The sequence below is a fragment of the Orycteropus afer genome, unplaced genomic scaffold, assembly GCF_000298275.1.
Source record: "Orycteropus afer afer isolate SDZICR_OR568_19922 unplaced genomic scaffold, OryAfe1.0 scaffold00294, whole genome shotgun sequence".
NCBI lineage: Eukaryota > Metazoa > Chordata > Mammalia > Tubulidentata > Orycteropodidae > Orycteropus > Orycteropus afer.
Genome location: NW_006921881.1, coordinates 926,195 through 954,160, shown reverse-complemented (window position 1 = coordinate 954,160; position 27,966 = coordinate 926,195). Strand labels below are relative to the sequence as shown.

Below are 27,966 nucleotides of genomic sequence, written 5' to 3'. Positions count from 1 at the left end.
GAGAAGGTGGAACCCGCAAGACGCTCTCAGAGCAACGAAAAAGGGACAAAGAGAGAAGGGACCTGGAAAAATGGGGCGAAGGGTAAGGAAGAACAGGCCTTACCTGAGGGGGCGGCAACCCGGGGGCCCTTAATCTCGAGCGGCGCCCGCGCGGGCCGCGGATAGCGGGCTCAGAGCGATGACGTAGAAAGGGGCGGAGAACGCGGTAACCAAGGCGGCCGAAAGCTCAGACACTTCCGCCCGGCCTTCCACCGTTCCAGGTAGGCCTCTGCGTAGCGTTCTTTCACGTCCCTGGCGGTGGTTGTGCCGGAAGTTGCCTCCACTTCCGCCCATTCGGGGGCGGGACTTACTTCACAGCTTCTCGCTGCGCTTTTGGTTTGCGGTGCAGCTGTGGTGGTGCCAAGATGTTAGAGACCGAGAGACTTGGTGAGGAGGAGGACGTGGGACAGAATAGTAGAGAAGGAATGACCCTTGACCTCTGACCTCTGCCCCTTTTTTTCTTTAGTGTTACCTCCCCCAGGTCCTCTTGACCTGCCCCTTCGGGCCGTGGAGCTGGGATGCACCGGGCGCTGGGAGCTAGTGAACGTGCCGGGGGCTCCAGAGAGCACCGTGAGTGACTTTAGACTCTAATCTTTGACCCTGAATGAAGAAAACCACTATCACCTTCTCACAGTAGGATCTAACCTGACATTGTCCTTCTGTCCCTAGACACCTGTCACCCAGGCCCCATGTGGTGCTGTATAGACTGGGTTGACCTGTAGTGGGTCAGAGCTCATGTGAGGACAGAGCAGAGAGCATAACAGAAATCTTAAGTCTAAGAACTGTTCTTTCCAATGTATCTTTTCTTTGTGGAGTCTCCTTTTTCATTCGCAAGTACCAGGGCAGTTAATGGCTGACATGCTAGTGTTTGGTCCTTGGTTTTTCCTCTTTAGGTCTAGGACTCTTTTGTTTAAAACTAATGACGCTGAGATTTCAGTGTGTCTCTTGACTACTAGGGAAACTTTTTGTTTTTTAAATTTATATTGTGATTTGGGTCAGAGTTTATAAAGCAAATTCATTTTCCATACAGCAGTTCATACACATTTTGTTTCGTGACATTGACTGCAATTCCCCACAACGTAACAGCTCTCGTCCTAGTTTCTCTGGAGAAGCTTTTAAAAATGCTAATTCCCAGGTCCTCCCTAGAGATTCTGAAATCCAAAATCTGCATTATTAGCCAGCACCCCAGGTAATTCAGTAACAAGTATTTTTTGGACAACTTTTGGAAAATGTGTCTTCAATCTCATTATCTCAGTTTTCTGGGACATCTTCCATTACTGCTGATCTAAACAAGAATCTTGCCGTCTTTTTTTTTTTTTTTTCGGTCTCCACTTTCTTACCCCTTTCTTACCTAACACCTCTTGTTGCACTCTTGTTCCAGCTTCCCCATGGGCTCCCTCCCTGTGCCCCAGATCTGCAGCAAGAAGCAGAGCAGTTGTTTCTGTCATCCCCAGCCTGGCTACCTCTGCATGGTCTGGAGCACTCAGCCCGGTGAGGAGTCCAGAGGGGCCAGGACCAGGGAGATGGTTCCCTGAAAGAAAGAATACCTGAAAATTACTTTCATTCTCTCCAGCAAATGGCAGAGGAAGACAGATCCCTGGTCTCTCCTGGCCACCCCTGGGGCCCCAGTCCCTTCTGACCTGCAAGCCCAAAGACACCCAACCACAGGCCAGATACTGGGTTATAAAGAGGTAAGAGGCTGGGGGCCACGAGAAGCAGAATTGGGGGAAAGGGGAGTCTAAATAAACTCAGCCTCACTAGGGCTTTGATCTCTTGCCTCAGGTACTGCTGGAGAACACAAACCTATCGGCCACAACCTCCTTGTCCCTTCGCCGTCCCCCAGCACCCATCTCACAGGCCCTATGGGGAAATCCAACCCAGTACCCTTTCTGGCCAGGTGACTCATGTGGGAACAGGACAGTAGGAGAAGGGTCCTTATTCTCCTGGGAAGGTTTTCCCACCCATCCCCAATCATCTCCACTCCATGAATCCCTGTTTACCCTCTTCCCCAGGTGGAATGGATGAGCCCACTATAACAGATATGAGCACTCGGGAGGAGGCTGAGGAGGAGATAGACTTTGAGAAAGGTGAGGTGGTGCCAGAATCAATCCTTGGGAAATAGGGCCTCAAGTATCTGCTCTGAGGAGGAGGGGTCCAGGCCTATCACTGAATTGCTGGTGGCCTTTTTGTGCCTTTGAGCAAATTAGGAAATGGTCCCTCTACTACTACAGTCTTCACCATTATCTGTTGGAAAACCATCCCTGTCAGTGACATCTGTGCTGTGAGTGGATCCCTTAGGTTTGTGCAGTATGCAACTTGTATAACAGTGTACGCTGGCCCTGATTCTGTTCTTCTCTGCCTGTCCTCCAGATCTGCTTACTGTTCCACCTGGCTTCAAGAAAGGCATAGACTTTGCACCGAAGAGTGAGTTTTAGTTTTGAGATGGGGGCATAGAAGAAGTGGTGCCTTTCTGCCATGGAATGGAGATAGACATGACAGTCTCCCTTTCTCTTTGGTCCTCAGATCACTCAACTCCAGCTCCTGGGTTGCTCAGCCTCAGCCGTCTGTTGGAGCCCCTAGATTTGGGTGGGGGCGATGAGGATGAGAGTGAGGCAGTAGGACAGCCAGGAGGTACCAAGGGGGACACTGTTTCAGTGTCTCCCTGTAGTGCTTCCCTAGTTCGAGCAAGCAGCCTAGAGGACTTGGTGTTAAAGGTTGGTGGTTCTGGACAGTGGAGGAGGGAAAGGAAGGATTTTGCCATCGGGAGGGTGAGCTGGCTTGGGTTAATCACAGGGGCCGACAGAACATCTTTGGGGAGGAGTGGGAATGGAGAGCGCTCTGCTTGCATCTTTATTATGCTCACCCACGGCTTTTCCAGGAAGCATCCACAGCTGTATCTTCCCCAGAGGCTCCCAAGCCCCCACCTCAGGAGCAGTGGGCCATTCCTGTGGATGTAACTTCCCCTGTTGGAGATTTCTATCGCCTCATCCCCCAACCAGCTTTCCAGGTAGTGTGGCCCCTGGTCTCATTTGCTCTTCCACCGTGTGGTAGATCAGATGCTGGTCCTGCCTCTAGCCCCACGCCTTGTTTCCTGCCTCCACCTTACAGGCCAGGCTTGGACTTCAGGCCCAGGCTCTCTCTGGCCTCTTTGCCCCACTCTACACACCCATGAGCGGCTGGCAGGAAGTTCCCTTTCCCTTCTTCAGCCCCCATTTCTCTCTCTCTCTCTCTCACAGTGGGCATTCGAGCCAGATGTGTTTCAGAAACAGGCCATCCTGCACTTGGAACAGCACAACTCTGTTTTTGTTGCGGCTCACACATCTGCAGGGAAGACAGTTGTGGCTGAATATGCCATTGCCCTGGCCCAGAAACACATGACACGGTACAGGCTCTCCCAGTTCCCATGTACCTCCTAGTCCTGTTTTCTCTTGTGTCCTTTCTAAGTATCGTTTTTTTTCTTCATCTTTCTAGCTTGTGTTTTAAATAAGAGATTGGGGGTGGGATGGGGATGGGGGTGACATAGACAGGGGCATGGAGAGAAACAAAGAAAGTATGGGTGGGGAGAGAGATTGGAAGAATGACTTATGTTCATTTAGTAAGAGGTTGGAGGGCAAGATGACTCTGGGACCGTATTGTGAAGGAGAACATAAGGGCATTTGGGGTGAAGTAGGGGGCACCTGAGCTCTGGGGCATGGTTCCAGGCAGGCTCAGGTAGGTGAGGAGGCTCTGTGTGGAGGGACTGGCTAACTCTATGCCTCTTCCCAGCACCATCTACACTTCGCCCATCAAGGCCCTGAGCAACCAGAAGTTCCGAGACTTCCGGAACACATTTGGGGATGTGGGGCTGCTCACTGGGGATGTACAGCTGCACCCAGAGGCATCCTGTCTCATCATGACAACAGAGATCCTTCGGTGAGATGGCATTCAGCAAGGGTGGACTTTGGGTTGGGTGGGGTCCTAGGAAGACAAGGCTGCTCTGGAGAGTATGTTGGCTGAGGAGAAGAGCCACTGGGGAGTCAGCCTTGGCTGCTTCTCCCCAGCTCCATGCTGTACAGTGGCTCAGATGTCATCCGGGACCTGGAGTGGGTCATCTTTGATGAGGTTCATTACATCAATGACGCTGAGGTAAGGGGAATGGTAGCCCTAGACCCTGGCAGCCCTCTCCTGTGGGAATGGTTCAGTGACTCCTCTGTTCCACACACCTGTGGACCTTATTGCCTTCTTTCCCTGCATGTGGAACCTGTGCAGATAGGGGAAGAAGGGCAGCCCTCTTTGAGTGCCAGTGACCCATCTTCCTTCTCTGTGCCCAGCGTGGGGTCGTGTGGGAGGAGGTGCTTATCATGCTTCCTGACCATGTCTCCATCATCCTGCTGAGTGCCACTGTCCCCAATGCCCTGGAATTTGCTGATTGGATTGGGTAAACTTTGTATCCTAGGGTTCTTTGGTGGGTGGTGGGGGTGGGGGGGATGCATTATTTCTTGCATCGGGGCATTAAGACGACCACAGCCAAGAGAGTGGTTAAGTTTCAGGGTGGGAAGATAGCAGCAGGGGAACCTGTCTGACATGGCTAGTGGGAGATCCCATTTAGGCCCAGATCACTTTCTCTTTTGAGAGATGGCATGGCAGGGGGAAGCCCTCAAGTCTGGCTCCCAAGAGAGATTAGGTGAAGTCGGAGGGGACAGGGCAGAGTGTGGGGATGTAGCTTCCATCCTACCCTCCTACCCCTGACCTGTTCTCTCCCTGCCTCCACTCCCCTGCCCAGGCGACTGAAGCGTCGCCAGATCTACGTGATCAGCACGGTTGCCCGACCTGTCCCCCTGGAGCATTACCTCTTCACAGGGAACAGCCCCAAGACCCAGGGGGAGCTCTTCCTGCTGCTGGACTCCCGAGGAGCCTTCCACACAAAGGGGTAAGCCCAGAGATTGAGGAAGGTAAAGGCTGGGGCCCCGGCTGGGTGTGACCACCATTCCTCCCTGTGTCCCAGGTACTATGCAGCAGTGGAGGCCAAGAAGGAGAGGATGAGCAAGCATGCCCAGACCTTTGGGGCCAAGCAGCCCACACACCAGGGGGGACCTGCCCAGGTGAGAGTGGGAGGGTTAGTACTTGTGCCTTTCTTCCTTCTTTCCCTAGGGGTCTCAGCTTGAGCTTTGCACCTTCCCTGTCTTGACACAGCTTTGCATCCCCCAACTTCAGCTCCACTGGTTCAGTGACTCAGCGTCTACCCCTTGCCCCTTCTTCTCCAGGACCGTGGCGTGTACCTGTCCCTCCTGGCCTCCCTCCGTGCTCGTGCCCAGCTGCCTGTAGTGGTGTTCACCTTTTCCCGGGGCCGCTGTGATGAGCAGGCCTCGGGACTCACCTCCCTTGACCTCACCACAAGTTCAGAGAAGAGTGAGATTCACCTCTTTCTGCAGCGCTGCCTTGCTCGCCTCCGTGGCTCTGACCGCCAGTTGCCCCAGGTATGGAGGGCTGGCCTAGAAGAGTGAAGGAGTAGGTACTCTGTGTGACCCCATCCCTGACCGTGGGCCTCGGCCTCCTGCAGGTCCTGCACATGTCAGAGCTCCTGCACCGTGGCCTGGGTGTGCACCACAGTGGCATCCTGCCCATTCTCAAGGAGATCGTGGAGATGCTCTTCAGCCGCGGTCTGGTCAAGGTACACAGGGTGGCGAGAGGGGGACTCATTGCCCCTTTAGAGGCTGTTCAGAGGGCAGAGGGGTAGATTTGGAGACAGGACAGTGCAGTGGTTAAGAGCTTTGTGTGTGGTCTTACTGCCTGGGTTTGAACCCAGATCTACCACTTACTAGCAGTATGACCATGAGCAGATGATTTAATCTCTCTGAGCCTTAGGTTTCTCATCTTAAAATGGGGACACATAGGAGAGGAATAGACAGTTTTCAGAAGTGAAAGCGAAAAAGGTGACAAGGATACGAAAATCATTAGTAATCAGAGAAATGCAAATTGAAATACCCACAGATACGACTTTCAAGTGTTGAAAGAAACACAGGATTATAGGATTCCTTGTATACCGTGGGTAAGCGTAACTAGTTAGGAGTGCACTCTGGCACTATTTAGGTAAGATAAGCGTAGCATATTCTTTGTCCCTAAGATTCCATCCCTGGATAGATACTGCAAAAAAACTCGTAACCTAGTCTGTGAGAGAACACACCTGTTCTTGGTTTGTTTGCTATATAATCCTGTTTGTGGTGGTGGGGCACTGGTCGTACAGGGAGTCCTTCATTGGGAAAACAGGTAGGTGAAAGGTGGGGAATGCACACAGGACACAAGTTGTTCTGCTGCATTTCGAAGCCATGGATTAGATAGAACCACAGGAACATAGATGGATGTTGAAAACACTCTGTCAAGAAAATGAAGTTAAGCAAGGTGAGATATACAACGATGTGTTTTATTTTGTAAGTTATAAGTTACAAAACAACACATATTCTGCAAGAATATATTCACACAAAAACACATTGAAGGAGTCCCTGGGTGGTGCAAACAGAAAAGGCACTTGACTGCTAACTGAAAGGCTGGAGGTTCAGGTCCACCCAAAGGCACCTTGTGAGAAAGTCCTGGTGATTTCCTTCTAAAAAATGAGCCATTGAAAACTTTGTGGAGCACAGCTCTACTTTGACACACACGGGGTTGCCGTAAGTTGGAGTCGACTCAGTGCAACTGGTACAGGTAAACCTGTTGGGATGGTTGTCATTCGGGGAGTGGGAATGGGACATGGGGGTAAAAGGAAAGAAAGAGGTAGCTACATAAAGAAAATGAGGTTGATAGTACTTAACCGCAGAGTTGCCTGGAGAATTAAATGAAATCCTGTGAGTTAATGATCTGGTATGCCTAATGTCTGTTTAGCCTTGGCTACAAAGTAAGGTGGCTTGGCCGGGGCCAGGGTGTGGGCATAGCCCCTTTGCTGATGCTCTGTCTTCCCCTCTCCCCAGGTCTTGTTTGCCACAGAAACTTTTGCCATGGGCGTGAACATGCCGGCCCGAACAGTGGTGTTCGACTCTATGCGAAAGCATGACGGCTCCACCTTCCGGGACCTGCTTCCTGGGGAGTATGTGCAGATGGCTGGCCGGGCTGGGCGGCGGGGCCTGGACCCCACGGGCACTGTCATCCTGCTCTGCAAGAGCCGTGTGCCTGAAATGGCAGACCTGCACCGCATGATGATGGTGAGCGGGGCATGTGAGGCCACCAGGCATGCCCCAGTTCTGGGGGACTTGCTGGGTTCTTTTTTTCCAACTTTCTTTCCTTTCTCCTCTTTTCCTATCTTTTTATTTTTGGCTTGGGAGAAGGTAAGTTGCTGTTATTGTTAGGTGCTGTCCAGGTGATTTCAACCCATAGTGATCTCATGTGAGAGTAGAACTGCCCCATAGGGTGGTCTACGCTGTAATCTTTACAGAAGCCGATTGCCAGGTCTTTCTCCCACAGAGCTGCTGGATGGATTCAAACCACCAGCCTTTCTGTTGGCAGCCAAGCACTTAACCCTTGTGCCACCAGAGCTCTTTGAAGCCAAGCTATTAGTGAGCAAATCCAAAGATGAGCCTGGAGCTAAGCGATGCAAGTTTCCTATAGTTTTTCCCTGCTGTGAACATGGAGCTTGGTGGGTCCTTCAAGTGTCTATGATATAGTTCACCTTTTACTTTACAGAGAAGGAGGTCAAGCAGTTTTCCCAGGGCCCCAAGGTCACAGAGCTGGGACTAGGTCTGCTAGGTCTAGATGTAGTTTCCAGAGGACTGAGTTGTGGTTGGAGAATAGCAGGTCCTACCCTCATCTCTCTGACTTCTCTGACCCGGCCCCAGGGGAAGCCATCCCAGCTACAGTCCCAATTCCGCCTCACATACACCATGATCCTCAACCTGCTGCGTGTGGATGCCCTCAGGGTGGAGGACATGATGAAGAGGAGCTTTTCAGAGTTTCCATCCCACAAGGACAGCAAGGTGGGGAAGTCAAGTGACCTATTCTGGGCAGGAGGCTGGATAAGGGAAGCTAGGCTGGGAAGAGGTGGCCATCTAGGCCAGGTGGAGGTTGGAGGGGTGCCAGACTGGATCTGAGACTTCAGTTTGACAGCTCTGTATGCCCTCCCCACCTCCAGGCCCATGAACAGTCTCTGGCTGAGCTGACCAAGAAGCTAGAGGCCTTAGAGGAGCCGGATGTGTCTGGCCAACTGGTTGACCTGCCTGAGTATTACAGCTGGGGGGAAGAACTCACAGAGACCCGGAACCTGATCCAGGTGAGTGTGTATGAGGTGTTACGTTATAAAAGGGGCCCTGAACCTCGTTCCCGCTGTCCCTTGTGACACCTCCTCCCTTATCCTCTGTGCATATCTTTGCTTTTCAGCGGTGCATCATGGAGTCTGTGAATGGGCTGAAATCTCTATCAGCAGGAAGGGTGGTGGTTGTGAAGAATCAAGAGCATCACAATGCCTTGGGGGTGATCCTGCAGGTGAGGGGAATGGGGACTTGGACTATAGGAGTAAGCTCTGTATCCATCTTCCCATTTGGGCTAGAGAAGGTTGCAGTCACCACAGTGCTCTCAGTTTTCCCTCTCCCCTCCTTTTCTTCCCACCTCTCCCCAAGAGTCAGCTCTGATTGTTTGAGTTGGTTGCCCCTTTATACTGGTGGGGTCTACACAGCTGCTTCCAAAGTCCCTACCTGAAAGTGGGGATTTGGTCTCCACTCTTTTTACCCTGTCCTGGCCTTCCCATCCCTCAGGTCTCTTCGAACTCCACCAGCAGAATGTTCACAACCCTGGTCTTGTGTGATAAGCCAATGTCTGAGGACCCACAGGACAGGGGGCCAGCAACCCCAGATGTGCCTTTTCCAGATGACCTCATGGGATTTAAGCTTTTCTTGCCTGAAGGTAAGAGTGAGGCAGGTGCCTAGTTCTGACAGCAATGCAGGTGGGATACCTGGGTTCATAGTGAGCATTACCTTGCTCTTTGCTTCCACAGGCCCCTGTGACTATGTCGTGGCCAAGCTCCAGCCAGGAGACGTGGCTGCCATCACTACTAAGGTGCTCCGGGTGAATGGGGAGAAGATCTTGGAGGACTTCGCCAAGAGGCAGCAACCAAAATTCAAGTCAGAGATGCTGGGGAGGCCCTTTGTCAGGGGAGGGGCTGTGTGGTAGCAGCTGGGTGTGGATGTGGTGAGGGGCCTCCCCTAGCCAGAGGGGGCCTTGAGGTGGGGACAGGGTGTATATGGTGATGGGGGCTTGCCCCACCTGAGGGGACCTCAGTGGGAGAGAAGGCTCTTGTCCCAGGTCTCAAGAGGTGTTTTCTCCTCAGGAAGGATCCTCCTCTTGCAGCCATAACCACTGCTGTCCAAGAACTGCTACGCTTAGCTCAGGCCCACCCAGCAGGACCCCCTACCCTTGACCCTGTCAACGACTTGCAGCTCAAGGATGTGTCAGTGGTGGAGGGTGGTCTCCGGGCCCGCAAGCTAGAAGAGCTGATCCGGGGGGCTCAGTGTGTGCACAGCCCCCGTTTCCCTGCTCAGGTAGGGCCCCAGATGCCAGCTCCCAACCCAGGAGATGGATGCTTTTCCTCTCTGGCCCCCTGTACTCCTTGCCTCATCCCAGCCCTTGTCCTTGGTGCACCCCTGTTGAGGGGTGAGGGGAAGGCTAATGGGCTCCTGCCTGGGGCCCTCTGCAGTACCTGAAGCTACGAGAGCGAGTGCAAATACAGGAGGAGATGGAACGACTGCGCTTCCTGTTGTCAGACCAGTCACTGCTTCTGCTCCCAGAGTACCACCAGCGAGTAGAGGTGGGAGGGGCAGAGGGAAGAGGCTGGGAGGCTACTGTGAGAAAAGACACAGGCTCCCCATAACCTACCCCCTTTCTTCCAGGTGCTCCGAACCCTTGGCTACGTGGACGAGGCAGGAACTGTGAAGCTCGCAGGGCGGGTGGCTTGTGCTATGAGCAGCCATGAGCTGCTCCTTACTGAGCTCATGTTTGACAACGCACTGAGCGCCCTGCGGCCGGAGGAGATCGCGGCCCTGCTCTCTGGCCTGGTCTGCCAGAGCTCTGGGGACCCTGCGGATCAGCTCCCAAATACCCTCAAGCAGGTAGGGATACCCACATCTTCCTGCCTCTCTTCCTAGGCTGTAGCTTTCACATCCAGCACCCCAAATAACCTCTAGTGACCCTTCCAGCCCTGCTACTTAACCTACTTAACCAAGAAAAAAGCAAAGGCTTCTTTCTTGCTCTGTGCCTCCTTATCCTGGGGCAAAAAAGCAGGCCTTAACTCTTCCTTCCCCATTTGTAGGGAGTGGAACGGGTCCAGGCTGTGGCCAAGCGGATTGGTGAGGTCCAGGTGGCCTGTGGCCTGAACCAGACAGTGGAGGAATTTGTAGGGGAGCTGAACTTTGGCCTGGTCGAGGTTGTGTATGAGTGGGCCCGGGGCATGGTAAGTGACTGGACTTGGGAGTTTTGCAGATGGCTGGTTGGGGAACGCTAACCAGGCCTCCCACATTCATCTTCACTCTGCTCTCCCCACAGCCGTTCTCTGAGTTGGCAGGGCTCTCGGGGACTCCTGAGGGCCTGGTGGTCCGCTGCATCCAGCGCCTGGCTGAGATGTGTCGCTCACTACGGGGAGCAGCCCGCCTGGTTGGTGAGCCTGTGTTAGGTGCCAAGATGGAGACAGCGGCTACATTGCTACGGCGGGACATTGTGTTTGCAGCTAGCCTCTATACCCAGTGAGCCGCCCGAGGAATGACCCCTGCATAAATATGTAATAAAATAGCAGACCACCCATGTGTGCTTGAGATGCTGGGCAGGCATGGCTCAGCTTGGACGATACAGCAGGGAGAACCACTACAAATATGTCTTTATTATCTGTACACAGATATGGGACCAGCCCCTCTGAAGCATCAGTCTCAGGGAGTGGGAATCTTAGGGGGTGATGGGAGGTCCTGGCTCATGGCTTCCACATACCACGAGGGCAGGAAGGCATAGGGTGCATCTTGATGTACAGACACGGTGACTGGACTGCGGGGCTCCCAGGAGAAGAGGTGGATGAGCCTGGGGGGAGACAGAGGCAGGGGTGAGGGCTGGGGGCCCAGCTGCTAGGCCCAAGAGGGAAGAGGTCGAGCTCAGCACCTCACCTGGGATCATCCTCGACAACCGTGTTCTGCACAAAGCTAAGAAAGGCAGCACAGAAGTTCATACACACGGAGGGGTTCCAGCCATCACGGTCATTCTGGAGAGGGTGGAGGAGGAAGCAGAAGACTGGCAGTGAGGGTGGGAATGGGGGAAAGGAAAGTCAGCCCTGGACATGGGACCCTTGGCCTTGGAGTTGGGGGATACAGTTGGGTGCTGCAACACCACTGCCTTACCCGGACATTTTCAAACATCTCCATGGTGGGAAAGGTCTTGAGGGAACAGATGAAACCCTCTGGGTTACGGAAGCCGGCAACTACATTTGGGACCCCAGGCAGGAATGACTGAGCCCACCATTTCAGGAGCTTATGTCTGTAAGTAAAGGCAAAGGGTCACTGGGAACCTCCTCCCTCCATTCTGCCCTCACCCTGAAGCTTCCTTCTCCATCCCAAGTCCCTTTCCCAGCAGCAATTCTAGGTTCTTGCCCTGGCTACCCCCACCCTGAACCTGTAGAAGCTCCTCCACTGGCCATGGCTGTGCATCTCTTTTGAGGTCTTGAGCTCCACATAGCAGGCGGGGGGCTGTGTGGATGGGGCTTGGGGGTCTGTGCAGTCTACTTCCCCAGAGAAGAGCAGAGGGTGGTTCCCCAGGCGGCTGCGTAGTACAGAGCAGAAGGCCACATTGGTGTTGACCTCCCCAGAGGGATCTGGGGAGCCTCCGGGCTTGTCTATGCAAGAGAGAAGCAGGGGAGGGAATGGGACTCTCAGTCTCTGGGGAAGGTGGCAGGGCTACAGACAGGAGCAACTCTCACCTGCACACATGTACTGCTCAAACTTGTACCCCATGTACATAAGCTCCCGGAGGACAGGTGGCCGAGCAAGCCTCTGAGCCCGAGCAGCAGGCGTCTCCACCTCACTCAGGTACAGCGTCCCTTGGAACCGAGAGGCCGCAAGCTGCCAGCCCTCCTGCCGTTCATATGGTGTCGTCAGCAGTTTTGTCAGGTGTCCCCGCCAAGTTACTATAGCTCCTGCCAGCCAGCCTGGACCCCTGAGAGGGAGGAGTTAGAAGTTGGAAGACTGACACAAGTATTAACTTGGGATCGCTTCCCAAAGAATAGCCTGTGTTCTTCTGAAGTCTGATTTTCACTCCAGGTTTGGGTCTCTTAATTTTAAGAAGCAGCCCTGGTGGTGCAACCATTAAGTGCTTGGCTGCTAACAGGAAGATTGGCAGTTTGAACCCATGGAGCTGCTCCCTGGGAGAAAGACCTGGTGATCTGCTTCTGTAACTATTACAACCTAGAAAATGTTCTACTTTGTCACATGGGTCAAAGTCGACTTGAAGCACTTAACAAAGGGGAGCTGCAGGACTCTGGATATCCCTGTGTAATAAGTTTTGCTCACCCTTCCAGCTGGCCTTGGTGATCCAGAAGCCAGCGCAGCAGGTGGTCCAGCCCCTCGCGAATCTCCTCATCCCGGGGCTGGTATCGATCAGGGTACCCATCTCTGAGGTCAAAGTTGGGACCCGGACCATTGATAGGGGGTGGGCTGTAGTAGCGAAGGGCTCGTCCATCTCCATGGTACTGGCGTTGTGCATCCAGGGAAAAGCAGCCAATTTCAGAAGGTCGCCGGTAGAAAGGAAAGGGCCCAGAATAGAGGGCAGGGTCTGTGGGCAATGACGGTGCTGGGTGTGGGAGTTTGTTCCGCGGCTCATCTACTTCTAGCTTCTCAGCTCCTCTCTTGGTCCCCCTAGGCTCCATGCAGGTCTGGGAGGGGAAAACAATTTTCATTTTACAGAATAGGCTACTGAAAAGGGAGAGCCCAGGTCAGTACTAGGTGGGCCTCCGTGTTGCCAAGCTCTGGTCTTGAAACATCCAGGTCCCAGCATCTCAAATAGAACCGCTCCGAGGCACACACCCTGTCTCTCCCCGTAGCCTCTACTCCCACTCCCCGTACACTCGCCTCCAAACGGAATGATGTTCGGAAGTTAGGGCTCATATCCAGGATCTGATTACCTCAAAACTCCCAACCTCTACTTCCACGTCCACTGAGCAATGACGTCATGGCAACCACTTAAGAAATCGAATGGGTTGCAAAGGTAGTCTTCCTGCTTTCGATGACGCAATCATTCAGCGACGGTGGCGAGCAAATCCCTCAGCCTCAGACTTTACACTAGGAGGCCGATCCCACTTTAGACTGCCTGCGCCCTCTATGCCCCGTCTGTGCGTCTTTGGACGTGAATGTTCTTAGACAGGACCAATCAGCGGCAGGCGTGGGGCTATCGTATACACACTGGTACTGCCTCTGCCAGCAAGGGCCGGAGAGATGACAGGGGGACGCCTTTTCGTCATCACGTAGTCGTACTTACACTGGACCGCCCGCTCTCACAAGAATGGCCGCCCAGCAAGCTCTATGTCACCTCTCTGCGCCGGAAGATCCTATTTGAACGCTTTTCTCCCTCAATCCTTGCTTCCTCCCCAGCACCGTAAAACCAGAAGTCCCAAGATAATGAGCCGGAAGAGGCATCGCCTGGTCTCGGAGACTTTTGGGCTGAAAAGACGCCGGGAGCGAGGGGATGGAGAAGCGGGTCCTCTGAGGGGCGAATCAGGTGATCATGGCAACTCAGAGCGGGGCTAAAGACCCCAAATGGGTGGAGCCTCGTCTCCGGTAACCATGGATACCGGAGGACACAGCGCCCCCGTTGTGTAGCCTCCTGCTTGACCTAGTGGTTGCCTCTGTGACTGGTCTCTCCACCCAGGGTCCGTACGCGCGGCCGTCGCGGAGCTGGTGCGGCTGTTCCCGCGAGGCTTGTTCGAAGATGCACTCCCGCCCATTGCGCTGAGGAGCCAGGTGTACAGCCTCGTGGCCGACCGCACGGTGGCCGACAGGCAGCTGGTGAGGGGCGTCAGAGCGGGCGACGTAGGGCACTTGGGAGGTTCCTCGTTACTCAGACAGTCAGTTGGTTTGCCAGCCATTTGGCACAGCTGTGTCACTGAGAATGCGACAAAACCTGTTAAAAGGCCCACAGGCAGTAGAGAGCATGACATGTGTTGGAGATGGAAAACCGAGGCTTTGGGGCAAACTGAGTTATTGGGCACAGTTCAAGCATTCAACGTTGGGATTGTAGGCAGCATCAGATCTTGCCGGTTCTTGTACTTCAGTGTTGTTTCATTGAAGGCGATGAGCTGATAGAGAACATTAGACCAAACCTACACCAAACCCATTGTCGTGGAGTCGGCATTGGTCTAGAAAGATCAACAAATGCTCTCTGTGCTATGGGTACCCCTATGAGTTATTATTTTCATATGTGTGTGTGTGTATGTCTGATAATTTCTTACTATCTTGTAAGCTTTTTAGGAGTTCTGGTGACACGGTCATTAAAGCATACAGCTACTGACCAATAGGTTGGCGGTTCGAACCCACCAGCCACTCTGTGGGAGAAAGATGAAGCAGTCTGCTTCCATAAAGGTTGTTGTTGTTAGGTGCCATTGACTCCTCTCTGACTCATAGCGACCCTATTTACAACAGAACAAAATACTGCCCAGTCCTGTGCCAGCCTCATGATGCTTGCTATACCATCATTGCAGCCACTGTGTCAATCCATCTCGTTGAGGACCTTCCCCTTTTTCATTGACCTTCTACTTTTAGCAAGCATGATGTCCTTCTCCAGGGAATGGTCCCTTCTGACAATATGACTAAAGTGGGTGAGATGAAGTCTGGCCGTTCTCACTTCCAAGGAGCATTCTGGGTGCACTTCTTCCAGGACAGATTTGTTAGTTCTTTTAGCCGTCCATGGTACTTTCAGTATTCTTCACCAACCCACAACTCAAAAACATCAACCCTTCTTTGGTCTTCCTTATTCATTATCCCAGCTCTCACATGCATATGAGGCAGTTGGAAATATCATGGCTTGGGTTAGGTACACATAGTCTTCAAGGAGACATCTTTGGTCTTCAGCACTTGAAAGAAGTCTTTTGCAGCAGATTTGCCTAATGTAGTACATCATCTGATGTCTTGACTGCTGCTTCCATTGGTGATGATTGTAGAACCAAGTAATATGAAGTCTTTAACAACTTTTCTTCATTTATCGTGATGCTGCTTATTGGTTCAGTTGTGAGGATTTTTTGTTTTCTTTATATTGAGGTGTAATCCATACTGCAGACTATAGACTTCAGTCTTCATCAGTAAGTGCTTCAAGTCATCCTCACTTTCAGCAAGCAAAGTTGTGTCATCAGCATAATGCAGGTTGTTAATGTAAAAGTTTACAGCCTTGGAAACCCTATGGGACAGTTCTGCTATGTCCTTTAGGGTTGTTATGAGTCAGGATCAGCTTGATGGAAGTGGAATTTGTGTGTGTGAGCTCTTTAATGCTTAAACAATTTTTAAAAAATTTAAAAATTTTCTTTAAATTGTATTTATTTTGTTGTTGAGAATACCCAGAGCAGAACATACTTCAATTCAGCAGTTTATACGTGTGCAGTTAAAATAATGTTTTATCTGGCATTTTCATTAGTTTTCAGCAAGTAGGTTGGTTCTGGCTTTATTCCTGGAAACAGAGATCCTGGTTTACTTTTACTTATTTTAAACATTTTTAATTATAATATTATTTTTGGTAGAAGTTTACAGAGCAAATTAAGTTCCCATTTAACAATTGCTATACATATCTACAGTGCAGTGAATTGCTTAATATGCCCTTCTAGCATATTAATAATAATAATAATAATAAGCATGTTATTGTTGTTATGTGCTGTCGAGTCGGACCAGACTCATAGCGACCCCTCCTTGAGTTTCCGAGGCAGTATCACTACGGAAGTAGATTGCCCCATCTTCCTTCCGAAGAATGGCTGGTGGGTTTGAACTGCCAGCCTCCTGGTTAGCAGTCAAGTGCCTTAGCCACTATGCTACCAAAGCTCCCATAGTCCTCCATTTTGTGATATATTGTAAATTATAGCCTGTAGGCCTATGTTTGGGAGCGCTGGTGGCATCGTACATAAGGCATTTAACTGCAAACCAGAAGGCTGGTAGTTCAAACCCACCAGCCATTCCTCAGAAGGAAGGTTGGGCAATCTACTTCCGTAGTAATACTGCCTTGGAACCCAAGGAGAGGTGGTTATGAGTCGGATCCGATTCAATGGCAGTGGGTTTTTTTCTGTGCCCATGGTTATGGTCCCATTTTGGAGTGAGTTGTCTGTTGCATTGATGAGGCAGTATTAGGGTGGGATGTATCTTGAGTCTACCGTTGCTGGAGGGTGTGACTCGAATCACCACCCTTAGTTTTCTTAATGGTATATATGTGAATGTTCTTGCAAAATTTACTCTCTTGCTCTGGATCCTGCATCTGGTGTTTTTTGTATTTTAAAATTTTTATTGTGATTTGGTAAAATTTTTATTGTGATTTGGGTGAAAGTTTACAGAACAAATTCATTTTCTGTACAGCAGTTCATACACATTTTGTTTCTTGACATTGACTGTAATCCCTGAAATGTAGCAGCTTTCTTCCTACTTCTTTCCTGTAGTTACCTCTTCCCTGTGTCCTTTCCTATGCATTCCTGCCACCTGAGCTGTCTCCCTGTGCAAATACTGCCCTTCTTTCCTTCCATGATTGATTGATCTAAGGAGTGTATCTACCTCTTGTAAATGTTCACCCTATATGCCTGTCTGTTGTTTGGCTGGAAGCCACAGGAGTGAGTTCAGACCTGAAGGGTAACTGGGGGCCATAGTCTTGGGGGTCTCATTAGGCTCTATCAGACCAGTAAATCTGGTCTCTTTTATGCTTTTGAGTTTTGTTCCACATTGTTCTCCCATTTTATCTAGGATCTCCTGCACTGATCCCTTTCTGAGTGGTTGACAGTGGTAGCCAGGCACCATCTAGTTCTTCAGGTCTCACAGTTATGTAGGCTGAGATTCACGTGGTCTGCTTGTCTCTTGAACTAATTCTTTTGATGTATCTTTGGTTTTCTTCGTTCTTCTTTGCTCTGGACAAGGAGAGACCCATTGTTACATCTAGATGACCACTTGCAAGCTTTTAAGACCCCAGTCGCTACTCACCAAAGTAGGATATGTAGAACAATGTTTCTGTATTGTATGTTATGCCAATTAAGCTTGATATCCCCTGCAGCCATTAGATCCTGCATCTGGTTTGTCAACATTTCATTCCTGGTTCTTGGGACTTGACACAGCAGCCAGACATCTGACCTACCAATTTGGGTTCATCAGCCCCTGCAACCACATGAGTGAGGAGAATCCTCCAGACCAATGTCTGATACATGGATTTCAGGCTTGACAGCCTCTACCACCACGTAAGCAGTTTAGATATGCAATTTCCACCGACTATGGCTTCCAGAGCCAAGAGGAGATTTTCCAGCAGACTACCTCATCTTTCTCCCATGGAGTGGCTGGTGGGTTTAAATCACTAACCTCTTGGTTAGCAGCTGGATAATTTAACCACAGCACCACCAGAGCTCCTTTAGCCTGTTGTCTTTATTATTATTATTATTGTTGTAATTTAGATGAAAATTTACAGAGCAAATTCTTTTTCCATTCAATAGCTCATACACATTTTGTTTCCTGACATTGATAGCAATCCCCATTATGTCACAGCTCTCTTATCACTTCCTCCCTGTGGTTACCTTTTCCCTGTGTCCTTCTTTCCTATACAGTCTGCTGTATTTTCTGTACTGTCAATACCATGTCTGGAACAGCTGAAGCCACTGGTGGCATTATTTTATTTAGGCCTCGATAGTTTACTATCAGTCTCCATGAGCCATCTGCCTTTTTCACAAGCCATACATGGATGTGAATTTTGGGGCACCAATATTCCAACCTTTAGTATGTCTTTAATCAAAGCAGAAATTGCCTTTTGTCTACCTATACTGTTTCAAAGTAGCAACCTGAGTGGGTTAGGCAATTCTAATGGTTGCCATTTAACATGTCCAATCAATACTGGCCTAAGGGCAGATTTACACACCTTCAGTTTTACAATATCAGAAAGAGGGAGTATTCTCAATTTAGATATACTATTCATATGAATAATACATTCCAGTGAGAGAGATACAACTACTTCATACAACATCTATTTAAATCTTCCAGTTGTCATCCAAACTTTTGCCTTAGTCCCGTCAAGTATTGCATTCTCATATCTCCCCAATACCCCCAACCTTAGGCCCCTTAAAGATTTCATTGACAGGTTTTGGGATGACGGTATGTTGGGCTACTGGAGCCCCAGGGAGGTCTCTCCTCCATCCCCAGGCCTTTCATCCACACATATGCATATGGCCTTGGGTCCCCTGCTGGAGGCTGGACTTGAGGACCCTGGCCCCCTTGTCAGTCCTTATCTTCATCAACTAGCTGAGCTTCTGCTTCACCTGGCCCCAGGTAGAGCTTCCTATCATTAAATTCCCCCCAATTAGAGTGAATAGAATGAGTCTGTTTAGGCCTCTTTAACGTTGGGGGACCAACAGTAGTTTCTCTTGGTTTACTCAACTTCCTGTAATGCTGCATTTTTGTCTCAATGCCATCATTGTCTGCTGTATTCATGCCATTCCTAAAAATCACCAACCTGCTGAGGTCAGTTCTTTCCCCATTGCCACTTTCCAATCTTCTGTGAGTCAGGTCTGACTCGACGGCACATAACAACAACAACAGTGAATCACTGTTAAGTTTCTTGGACCTGTAAGCCCCATGCAGGGAAGCTGTACCAAACAGACCTGACACAGCTTCTCGGACTTTTGCTGTGTTTCACAGTAGCAAAGTTACATGGAGTGCCCATATAGAAGGGGCTGCCTTGATTACCTGTCTTCCATGACCTGTGTAAGGGGCATACTCATTGGGTATCCTGATCACCAAAAAGCCATTCCAACATCGCTTGTATAACCATCACATTAGCTGCTTCCTCTGGAGTGTTCCATGGGGTATTTAGAAGGGGAGAGGGGCAGTTTCCCTTCTCCGGGTAAACAAACCTCACTGCAAATTTTGTCCAGTCCACCAGGCTGGCTGTCCCCTGTGGGTTACCCTGCTGTGTGAATGGATCTTATATCATCATTTGTGACTGTTCCATAGTGAGTTGTGGGTCTTACATCAACCCAACGTGTTCTTTCTGTAGCATTCAGAACTAAAGACACTGCCCCTAAATTAGCACTCTCACAATCCATTTTAGTAAAGGTTCCTTAGGAAGCTGATGATACTAATCTACAAATGAAAGCAACTCTTTTACACTATACTCTTTGTTTCAATAGTTTCCTGGTTTTGCCTATTCCCCTTCCAGGCTGCCTTCTTGGTGACTAGCAGTTGTAGGAGTACTTCCTGTTGTTTCAATATGATATTCCTTTCTGGGTGGGTCCTCAGACTAGAAGCCATCTGGCCTTGGTTCAGTGCTAATTCACCCCTACATTCTTTTTCCCTGCCATTTCAACGATTACTGATAACAGCAACCAAAGGATTGTAAGTCTTGCCCTTTCCTTAATTCTCTGTATTTCATATGGACCCGGTTAGCCAATTCCTTAGGAGCTAGATCCATCAGTCCTAAATCTCATGAATAGCTTTTGCCTTTGGTAACTGTTGGTGAAGAACACTGGAAATACCATGGACTGCCAGAGGAATGAACAAATCTGTCCTGGAAGAAGTGCAGCCTGAATGTTCCTTGGAAGTTAGAATGGCCAAATTTTATCTACTTTGGTCATGTTGTGAGAAGGGACCAGTCCCTGGAGAAGGATATCATGTTTGGTATAGTAGAGGGTCAGTGAAAAAGGGGAGTACCCCTAATAAGATGGATTGATACAGTGGATAAAACAATTGGATCAAGCATAGCAAGAATTGTGAGGATGGTGCAGGACCAGGCAGTGTTTCATTCTATTGTACATAGGGTTGCTATGAGTCAGAGCCAACTCGATGGCAACAACAACAACTGATCATAGCATAACAGCTGCTTCAATCCATGTTTTTTTTAAATCCCATCTAGAAGGTTTCTCATTCTCTTGTTTATCCCTTTTCCAAAACCATATATCCCAGTGAATTTGGGCAGTTGCAGCAAACCTCACCATTCTGACACCAACTGCTCTGATAACTTTTTTTTTTTTATGTTCGTGTCAAATTTTCAAGTAATTTGTGTGTGTGTGTGTGTGAGAGATTTGGGTGAAAGTTTAAGAGCAAACTGGTTTTCCATTCAACAGTCCGTACATGTTCTCTTTGTGACATTAACTACAGTCCCCACACTGTAATAACATTCTTCCCACTTCCTCCCTATGCCCACTCCTCTGTGTTCTTCCTTCCCATCCCCTCCCACCTTCCTAGCTCTACCATTGGGCAAATGCTGTCCTCTTGATCTCATGTGCTTGATTGCTATAATGAGTATAAACCCTCCTAATATTACTGTTTACCTTATAAGTCTTCTATCATTTGGCTGCTGCTTGAATCATGAGGGTTGCCAAAGGGGTAAGGAGACCACATCTTCTGACCTCCTCTAACCCCACAAGAGGAAGACAGAATTACTATCAGTAGCCCAAGGCCTATTCCTTCGAGGCCAGATATACTGCCTCCCTCTGGCCCTTTCACCAACTGTTCCTCCTGCAGCACCCATTACCTCTTTGCTGGGTTTGATAATTCACTGCAGTGGCCACACAGAACTCACAGATTATGGGGTTCATTGGGGAAGCACAGACAACAGTTCAAGTTCAAAAATGCACTCAGTCTCTCGCAGCCAGCTGTCTCACTCAGCAGCCAGAAGTCTCAGTAGCATATCGCTCTTTCAATAATGTGTGTCTCTCACATCTCTCAGGAGCATGTTTCTCTCAGCAGCACGTCTTTCCCAGCCAGCAGTCAGAGAGACCCCTTCTGCCTCTAGGAGGGCTCCTTTTGAGCCTGGAGAGTGGCCCAAACCAACCAATCCCACCATCAGAGTTCTACACACCTGAGAGAGAGCAAACTTCCCAGAAAATTACTTTGTGCTGCTCCCAACAGAAATACCCCAGCTGGATAACTAACAATCAGGAGCTGCTCAGTTGCTCACAGCAAATTCCACCATGGAGTTTACAAAGACTTATGGCTAGAAAAGCCACACTGTGTAATTTACTACACCATAGGGTTAAGTTCAGTTCCTAGCTTGAAGGGTGTCTAAGGGCCATAGTCTCAAGGGTTCCACCAGTCTTCATCAGACCAGTAAGCCTGGTCTTTTTTATGATTTGTGTTTTCTACATTTTCTCCCACTCTATGGGGGGTGGGGGTAAAATAAGATCACTCTTATTGTGATCTCTTTCAGAGCAGTCAGCTGGGTACCATCTAGTTAGTTCTTCTGGTCTCAAGGTCATGGATGCTGGGGTTCACATGCTTCATTAGTTCTTTGGACTAATTGTTTCCTGTGTCTTTGATTTTCTTCACTCTTCTTTGCTCTGGGTGGGAGAGACCAATAGTTGCACCTTAGATGGCTGCTCACAAACTTCTAAGACCCCAACTACTACTTACCAAAGTAGGATGTAGAACATTGCTTTTGTAGACTATGTTATGCCAATTGACCTTAGTGTCCCCCAAGACTATGGTCCTGAGCTTCCATACCCAGAGACTCATTCCCTCAAGGTGTCTGGTTATGACTAAGATGTTTTCATAACTTTGTCTCCTGTATGCTGTACTACATTCATGGGTATATTTGCAGTGGACATAAATATATAGGTAGAGATAGCTTCTGTCAAACCTATCTATATTTGTGGATATAGTTCCAGTTGAATAATTTCTTTTAGAAGGATCACCACAAGGCTGGTCCCTATGAAGTAGAGGTTAAAGATGTCTCAAATGTCCAGTTTTTCCAAACTCCTGTACCACTTCATCATCTCTAACATCACCTTCTCTTCCTCTTCTCAGTACTCTCCCTCCCCTCAGTATTCTAACCCATTGCCATCAAGTCGATTCCAACTCATAGCAACCTCCATAGGGTTTCCAAGGGTGTGAATCTTTGTGGAAGCAGACTGCCTCATCTTTCTCTTGTGGAGTGACTGGTGGGTTTGAACCACCAATCTTTTGGTTAGTAGCTGAATACCTTAACCACTGTACCATCAGAGCTCCTTCTTAGGGTTCCATATTTTGCTGTAACGTCTCAAAACTCACAAACTTCCAAGGAAATGGCTCACACAGTGGCGGAGGCTGGCAAGGCTCAAATCTGTGGGTCAGGCATTGGTCTGGAGAATTCTCCTTACTAATGGTCGCAGGTGCTGATAAACCCAACTTGGCAGGTCAGACAACTAGCTGCTATATCACGTCCCAAGAACCAGGGGTGAGATGTTGTTAAACCAGATCCAGGATCCAGAGCAACAGAGTGAACTTTGCCATAACATTCACATATATACCCTCAAGGAAACTAAGGGTGGTGACTTAAGTCACATTCTCCAGCAAGGGGGGACTCAAGATACATTCCACCCTAATCCTGCCTCATCAACACAACAGATAGCTCACCCCAAAATGGGACCATAACCATAGGCATAGAAACTAGGATTTACAATACATCACAAAATGGAGCTCTGGTGGTGCACTGCCTAAGGCATTTGACTGCTAACCAGAAGGTTGGTGGTTCAAACCAACCAGTTGCTTCATGGAAGAAAGATGGGCCAATCTACCATAAAGATTTACTGCCTCAGAAACTCATTGGGAGTCACTAAGAGTCAGAATCGACTCGATGGCAGTGAGTTTGTATGGCTAGAAGGGCCACATTAAGCAATTCACTGCACTGCAATATTGTTCAAGTGACATTGGTTACTTTTTTCACAATGTGTCAACACTCTCATTATTTTCATTCTGGTTGTTCCATTTTCATTAATTTGGCTTCCCTGTCCCCTCTCAAACGTCTCATCTCTGCTTTAGGGTAAATGTTGACCATCTGGTCTCATGTAGATGATTTTTCAAAAAAGCACAGTATTCATGGGTAATATTGTTTTTTATGAGCCAGTCTGTTATTTAGCTGAAAGGTGAACTCTGACTGTGGCTTCAGTATAAAGTTTAAAAGGTATTGCAAGGTGATAGTCTTGGAGGTTCCTTTAGTTTCTACTGGTCCAGTAAGCCAGGCCTTTTTTAAAAAATTTGACTTTTTTTTAAATTATGATTTGGGTGAAAGTTTACAGAGCAAATTCACTTTCTATACAGCCATTCACATACACTTTGTCTCATAACATTGACTACAATTTACCCCAATGCAACAACTCCCCTCCCACTTCCTCCCAATAGTTACCTTTTCCCTGTGTCCATCCCTCCATGCCCTCCTGCCTCCTGAGCTATCTCCCAGTGTATAAACAGCCCTTCTTTCTCCCTTGATTGTTCTCTCCAAGGAGTGTATTCACCTCAAGTAAATGTTCAACTCATATGCCTGTCTTTTGTTTGGCTGGAAGCCACAAGTATGGGTTCAATTCCAGACCTGAGGAGCAGCTAGGGGCCATACTCTCAGTGGTTCCATCAGGCTCTATCAGACCAGCAAACCTGGTCCCCCTTAAAAATTTTGATTTTCTATTTATTTCTCCCACTCTATCTAGGACCACCTAGTGTGTTCCTGGTCAGAATGATTGGTAATGGTAGCCAAGTACCATGTAGTTCTGGTCTCAGGATAGATGAGTCTGTGGTTTGTGTAGGCTATTAGTCTTATACACTAGTTGTTTTTTTTTGTTGTTGTTGTTTGAAGTTTTAGTTTTCTTCTTTCTCTTTTACTCTAGATGAATACAGATTAATATCTGTATCTTAAGTGGCCACGTGCAATGTTTTAAACATTTTATTCCATACTACTCCCCATCTTCCCCTACCCAACATGGGTAGTCTGTTAGTCTCTTGAATACAGGACTTATGTCTTAATCACTTTTTTATGTTAGTGCCTGGCATATGGTTGGTCTTAGAAAATGTATACTGATTATTTATAGGCAACTGATGAGGAGGGTGGATGAGAAGGTGGGTAACTAGTTAGAAAAGTTCCCTTAGAAGTTACTAGTTATCTTCCCCATACAGTTTTTCCTTTGTTAAGAGAAAAACTCCCAGATATAGGCAAACAGAATCTCCATGCCCAAAAGTGCCCAGAAATATAGCAAAGCATCTTACTCTGACACCCTTCTTTTCCCCCCCTTTTCTCTGGATATAGAAGGAGCTTCAGGAGCAAGGGGAGATCAGAGTCATCCAGCTGGGCTTTGACTTGGATGCCCATGGGATTATCTTCACTGAGGACTACAGGACCAAAGTGCGTGTGACTGTGTGTGCATGTCTAGGGGCAGGGGGACAAGGAAATTAGGAGGGGGTACAGGGCTTTGGTAAGTAATGGTATGGGAAGGGGGAGAGAGGAGGAGGGGGAGGAAGATGTGAGAGATGGAAGGACATGAGCAATAGGGGAAAAGGTAGGAAGAACAATGTTGTCCTGGGGGTGGAGGTTGGTCAAGACTGAGATGGAACCAGGCCATGTCTCTTGTCTCTGGTTCCAGGTCCTCAAGGCCTGTGATGGCCGACCATATGCTGGAGCCGTGCAGAAGTTTCTTGCTTCGGTGCTTCCAGCCTGTGGAGACCTTAGCTTCCAGCAGGACCAGATGATACAGACCTTTGGCTTTAGGGACCCAGAGATCACGTGAGACTTGGGGGGAAAAACAGACTCAGGCATCTGACCCTGCCTCTTGATCCCATCCAGCCTTATCTTCTTCCTTCTAATGAAGCTGCCAAAAATCCTGATGCTTCTTTTTAGTGAAGTGACCTAGGTTTGTACTCTTCTAACCGAGAGAGGAGGCCTCTCTTACCTGGGGCCTTGGAAAAAGCCCTGAACTAGAATTCAAGAGATCTGGATGTCTAATCCGGTGCATACAGGGGCCTGGCAGGAGCCATAAATGCCTGGGACTGAGGATAGATGATGGAAACCAGAAGAAGGATAAATAGAAATACAATTTTGGGAGGCTGTATCTGGCTTATGCTTCCTATTTTGTAACCACTGGCGTATATGAAAACATTTTATAAATTGTAAAGTACTGATTTCACGTGGGGAAACAGATCTGCAATTGGATACTTTAAGTGAGATGTAGTAGGAGCCACGGTGAGGTGTACATATGCAAAAACGGCAAGGAGGCCACATGCTCTGACCTCCTCTAATCTCACAAGGGGAAGACAGGGTTACCAGCAGTAACCCCAGGCCTATTACTGCCAGGCCAGACATGTTGCCTCCCTCCAGCCCTTTCTCCAACCATTCCTCCCAAAGCACCCACCACCTCTCTCCTGGGTTCGATAATTCGCTGCAGTGGCCACACAGAACTCACAGATTACAGGGTTTATTAGGGAAGCACCAGGTTACAACTCAAGTTCAGGCAGAACGCTCAGTCTCTCTCCCAGCCCACCGTCCCTCAGCCAACAGTCTCTCACAGTGTCTTTCCCAGCAGTGCTGGTCCCTTGGTGTCTCACTCAGCAATGTGTGTCTCTTGCATCTCTTTCCCAGCAGTACGTGTCTCTTTCAGGGGCGCGTGTCTCTTTCGGCAGCACGTCTTCCTCAACCAGCAGTCAGAGAACGTTCTGCCTCCAGGAGGCCTCCTTTTGAGCCCGGAAGGGTGGTCAAACTAGCCAATCACAGCATCAGAACTCTAAGCACGTGAGAGAGAGTGGGCACCTCCCAGAACATTGTTTTGTGCCACGCCCAACAGAAATAACCCAGGTGGATAGCTTCAGCAATCAGGAGCTCCTCAGTTGCTCATAGAAAATCCCACCTTGGAATTTACAAAGACTCATGGGTAGAAAAGCCACACTAAGTAATTTACTACACTGCAACATGGCAGAGCACAGAAGAAAGACCCTGACAAAGAAGGCCTCCCCTGGGAGTGGGAGTGAGTGTGTGTTAGAGTAGTCATCAGGGTGGGCTTCCAGGAGGAGAAACTATTTAATGAACAAGTAATAGTGACAGGAAAAAGGAAAAGAAAGGGTGGAGGGAGAGCAGTCCAGGCAGCGGGAGTGGAACAAGCAAAGGCACAGAGGCAGTGAACAGCATGGTGTGAGGGGAGAGCTGCCTCAAATGAGGGTTTTGTTATCCATGCCCTTTTGCTTGATTGTCCTTGTTTCTGGAACATGTTGTTGTTATGTGCCGTCGAGTCGGCCCCAACTCATAGCAACCCCTCCTTGGGTTGCTGAGGCAGTATCACTACAGAAGTAGATTACCCAACCTTCCTTCTGAGGAGTGGCTGGTGGGTTTGAACTGCCAGCCTTCTGGTTAGCAGTCAAGTGCCTTAGGCACTACGCAACCTTAGTTTTCAGTATTAATGAGTAGGAAGGAAAGATGGTTCTCAAAGCCAAGGCCTTATCTCTCGTGGCTTCTCACTCCCCTTAGGCAGCTGATGAATGCTGGAGTCCTCACTGTTCGTGATGCTGGGAGCTGGTGGCTAGCAGTGCCTGGAGCTGGGAAGTTCATCAAGTATTTTGTTAAAGGTAGCCCTAGATTGCAGTTCAAGCCCTCAACCCCTCAAGAACACATTTTTGGTGGCTCCTCAAGCCTCCAGGCTCTATTCACCTTTGCTGTCTTCTATGCCACCTCTCCTCCAGGACGCCAGGCTGTCCTTGGCATGGTCCGGAAGGCCAAGTACCGGGAGCTACTTCTGTCAGAGCTCCTAGGCCGGCGGGCACCTGCTGCAGTGCGGCTCGGCCTCTCCTACCATGTGCACGACCTCATTGGGTCCCAGCTGGTGGACTGGTGAGTCTTGCCCCCCAACCCCTGGCCTGAAGACAAAGAGCAATGACCCAAAGTTGGATTTCCTCACTACTCATGCTTAAGCCACTAAACAAGCCCAGCTCCTCTCTCATTCTTCTTCTGAAGCCCAGGAATGTTCCCTGCCAGGTTCTGAATTCTCCCCTAAGCTTAAGCCTAGATATCTGACTCCAGCCTTGTCTTTCTCCTGCACAGTATCTCCACCACTTCTGGAACCCTCCTCCGCCTGCCAGAGACTTGAGGATTCTGCTCATCATTCCACACCTCCTCAGAGTGCACAAGAGGGGCCCAGGAATGCAGCCCGTGGTGGCTAAGACAGGGTCACCTTGGGAAGGCTCGGGAGCTGGATTGAGTGTTAGGCCCATGTTTGTGCAAAGGGTCAGATGTGACTGCTGTTGTTTACTTGGGCTCTGACCCAGTGGGTGGGGTTTAGATAACACTTCTCTGCCCTTCCATGGAAGAAGAGCCAGAAACTGTGCCAAGGCTGTGGCTGCTGTCTTTCATATAAGAAAGTGCTGATGTTAACTTTTTCTTGAGAAAGGAAGGTGGGATTTCTGGGGAGGCTGGTGAAGGACGGCAGGATTCTCTCCCTCACACTGGTGCTGAAACTGCCAAATAAAGTATTCTGCCTGTGAGGTTTTCTGGTTGTCCTTTGTTTAATGTAATATGTGTGTTTGGGATCTCATTTGCTGGTAGAGGTAAAGCCAAGTTTAGGCTTGAGCTTAGCCTCATTGTTGAGAGAGAAGGGTTAACTTTGACATTCAGGTTGGTTCTCCCTGGTGTGCAGTGAGGGTGTGCCCAGTCAAAACCATGGAATTTCTGTTAGGACCTGTTGTTGTTGTTATGTGCCATCGAGTTGGACCCGACTCATAGCGACCCCTCCTTGGATTTCCGAGGCAGTATCACTACGGAAGTAGATTGCCCCATCTTACTTCCAAGGAGTGGCTGGTGGATTTGAACCACCTTTCTGGTTAGCAGTCAAGTGTCTTAGGCACTACGCTACCAGAACTCCCCAGTTAGGACCTACAGCAAGCAAAAGCCTAGTGTAGTTCAGCTTCTGTAGGGGTGAAGCCAAGAGACAAGTGTCTTATATGCCCATTGTTTCATTAGACCTTCCATCTCCTGCACATCTGAGTTACACACATACACACACATGCA

General features: G+C 49.2%; 3 protein-coding genes across 3 annotated transcripts; 2 read left to right on the top strand and 1 right to left on the bottom strand.

The window, feature by feature from the left end:
* Window positions 1–404: 404 nt before the first annotated feature.
* SKIV2L (Ski2 like RNA helicase) lies at window positions 405–10,737 on the top strand. Its single transcript, XM_007951328.1, has 28 exons — window positions 405–426; window positions 506–609; window positions 1,421–1,530; window positions 1,613–1,730; window positions 1,822–1,936; window positions 2,052–2,126; window positions 2,410–2,463; window positions 2,563–2,753; window positions 2,918–3,046; window positions 3,276–3,421; window positions 3,805–3,951; window positions 4,080–4,164; window positions 4,350–4,456; window positions 4,802–4,948; window positions 5,024–5,120; window positions 5,283–5,495; window positions 5,579–5,689; window positions 6,981–7,211; window positions 7,842–7,979; window positions 8,135–8,272; window positions 8,380–8,484; window positions 8,754–8,901; window positions 8,993–9,119; window positions 9,326–9,536; window positions 9,692–9,802; window positions 9,885–10,103; window positions 10,304–10,444; window positions 10,537–10,737. The coding sequence occupies exons 1-28, from the start codon at window positions 405–407 to the stop codon at window positions 10,735–10,737; spliced, it is 3,741 nt and encodes a 1,246-aa protein (XP_007949519.1).
* Window positions 10,738–10,913: 176 nt separating this feature from the next.
* Window positions 10,914–12,922, bottom strand: DXO (decapping exoribonuclease). The gene is made up of 6 exons (XM_007951329.2): window positions 12,537–12,922; window positions 11,948–12,183; window positions 11,644–11,863; window positions 11,373–11,508; window positions 11,142–11,236; window positions 10,914–11,058 (listed from the first exon to the last, which is right to left on the bottom strand). The coding sequence occupies exons 1-6, from the start codon at window positions 12,920–12,922 to the stop codon at window positions 10,914–10,916; spliced, it is 1,218 nt and encodes a 405-aa protein (XP_007949520.2).
* Window positions 12,923–13,640: 718 nt separating this feature from the next.
* Window positions 13,641–27,049, top strand: STK19 (serine/threonine kinase 19). The gene is made up of 7 exons (XM_007951327.2): window positions 13,641–13,740; window positions 13,891–14,027; window positions 24,229–24,324; window positions 24,563–24,702; window positions 26,434–26,531; window positions 26,646–26,793; window positions 27,004–27,049. The coding sequence occupies exons 1-7, from the start codon at window positions 13,641–13,643 to the stop codon at window positions 27,047–27,049; spliced, it is 765 nt and encodes a 254-aa protein (XP_007949518.1).
* Window positions 27,050–27,966: the final 917 nt, after the last annotated feature.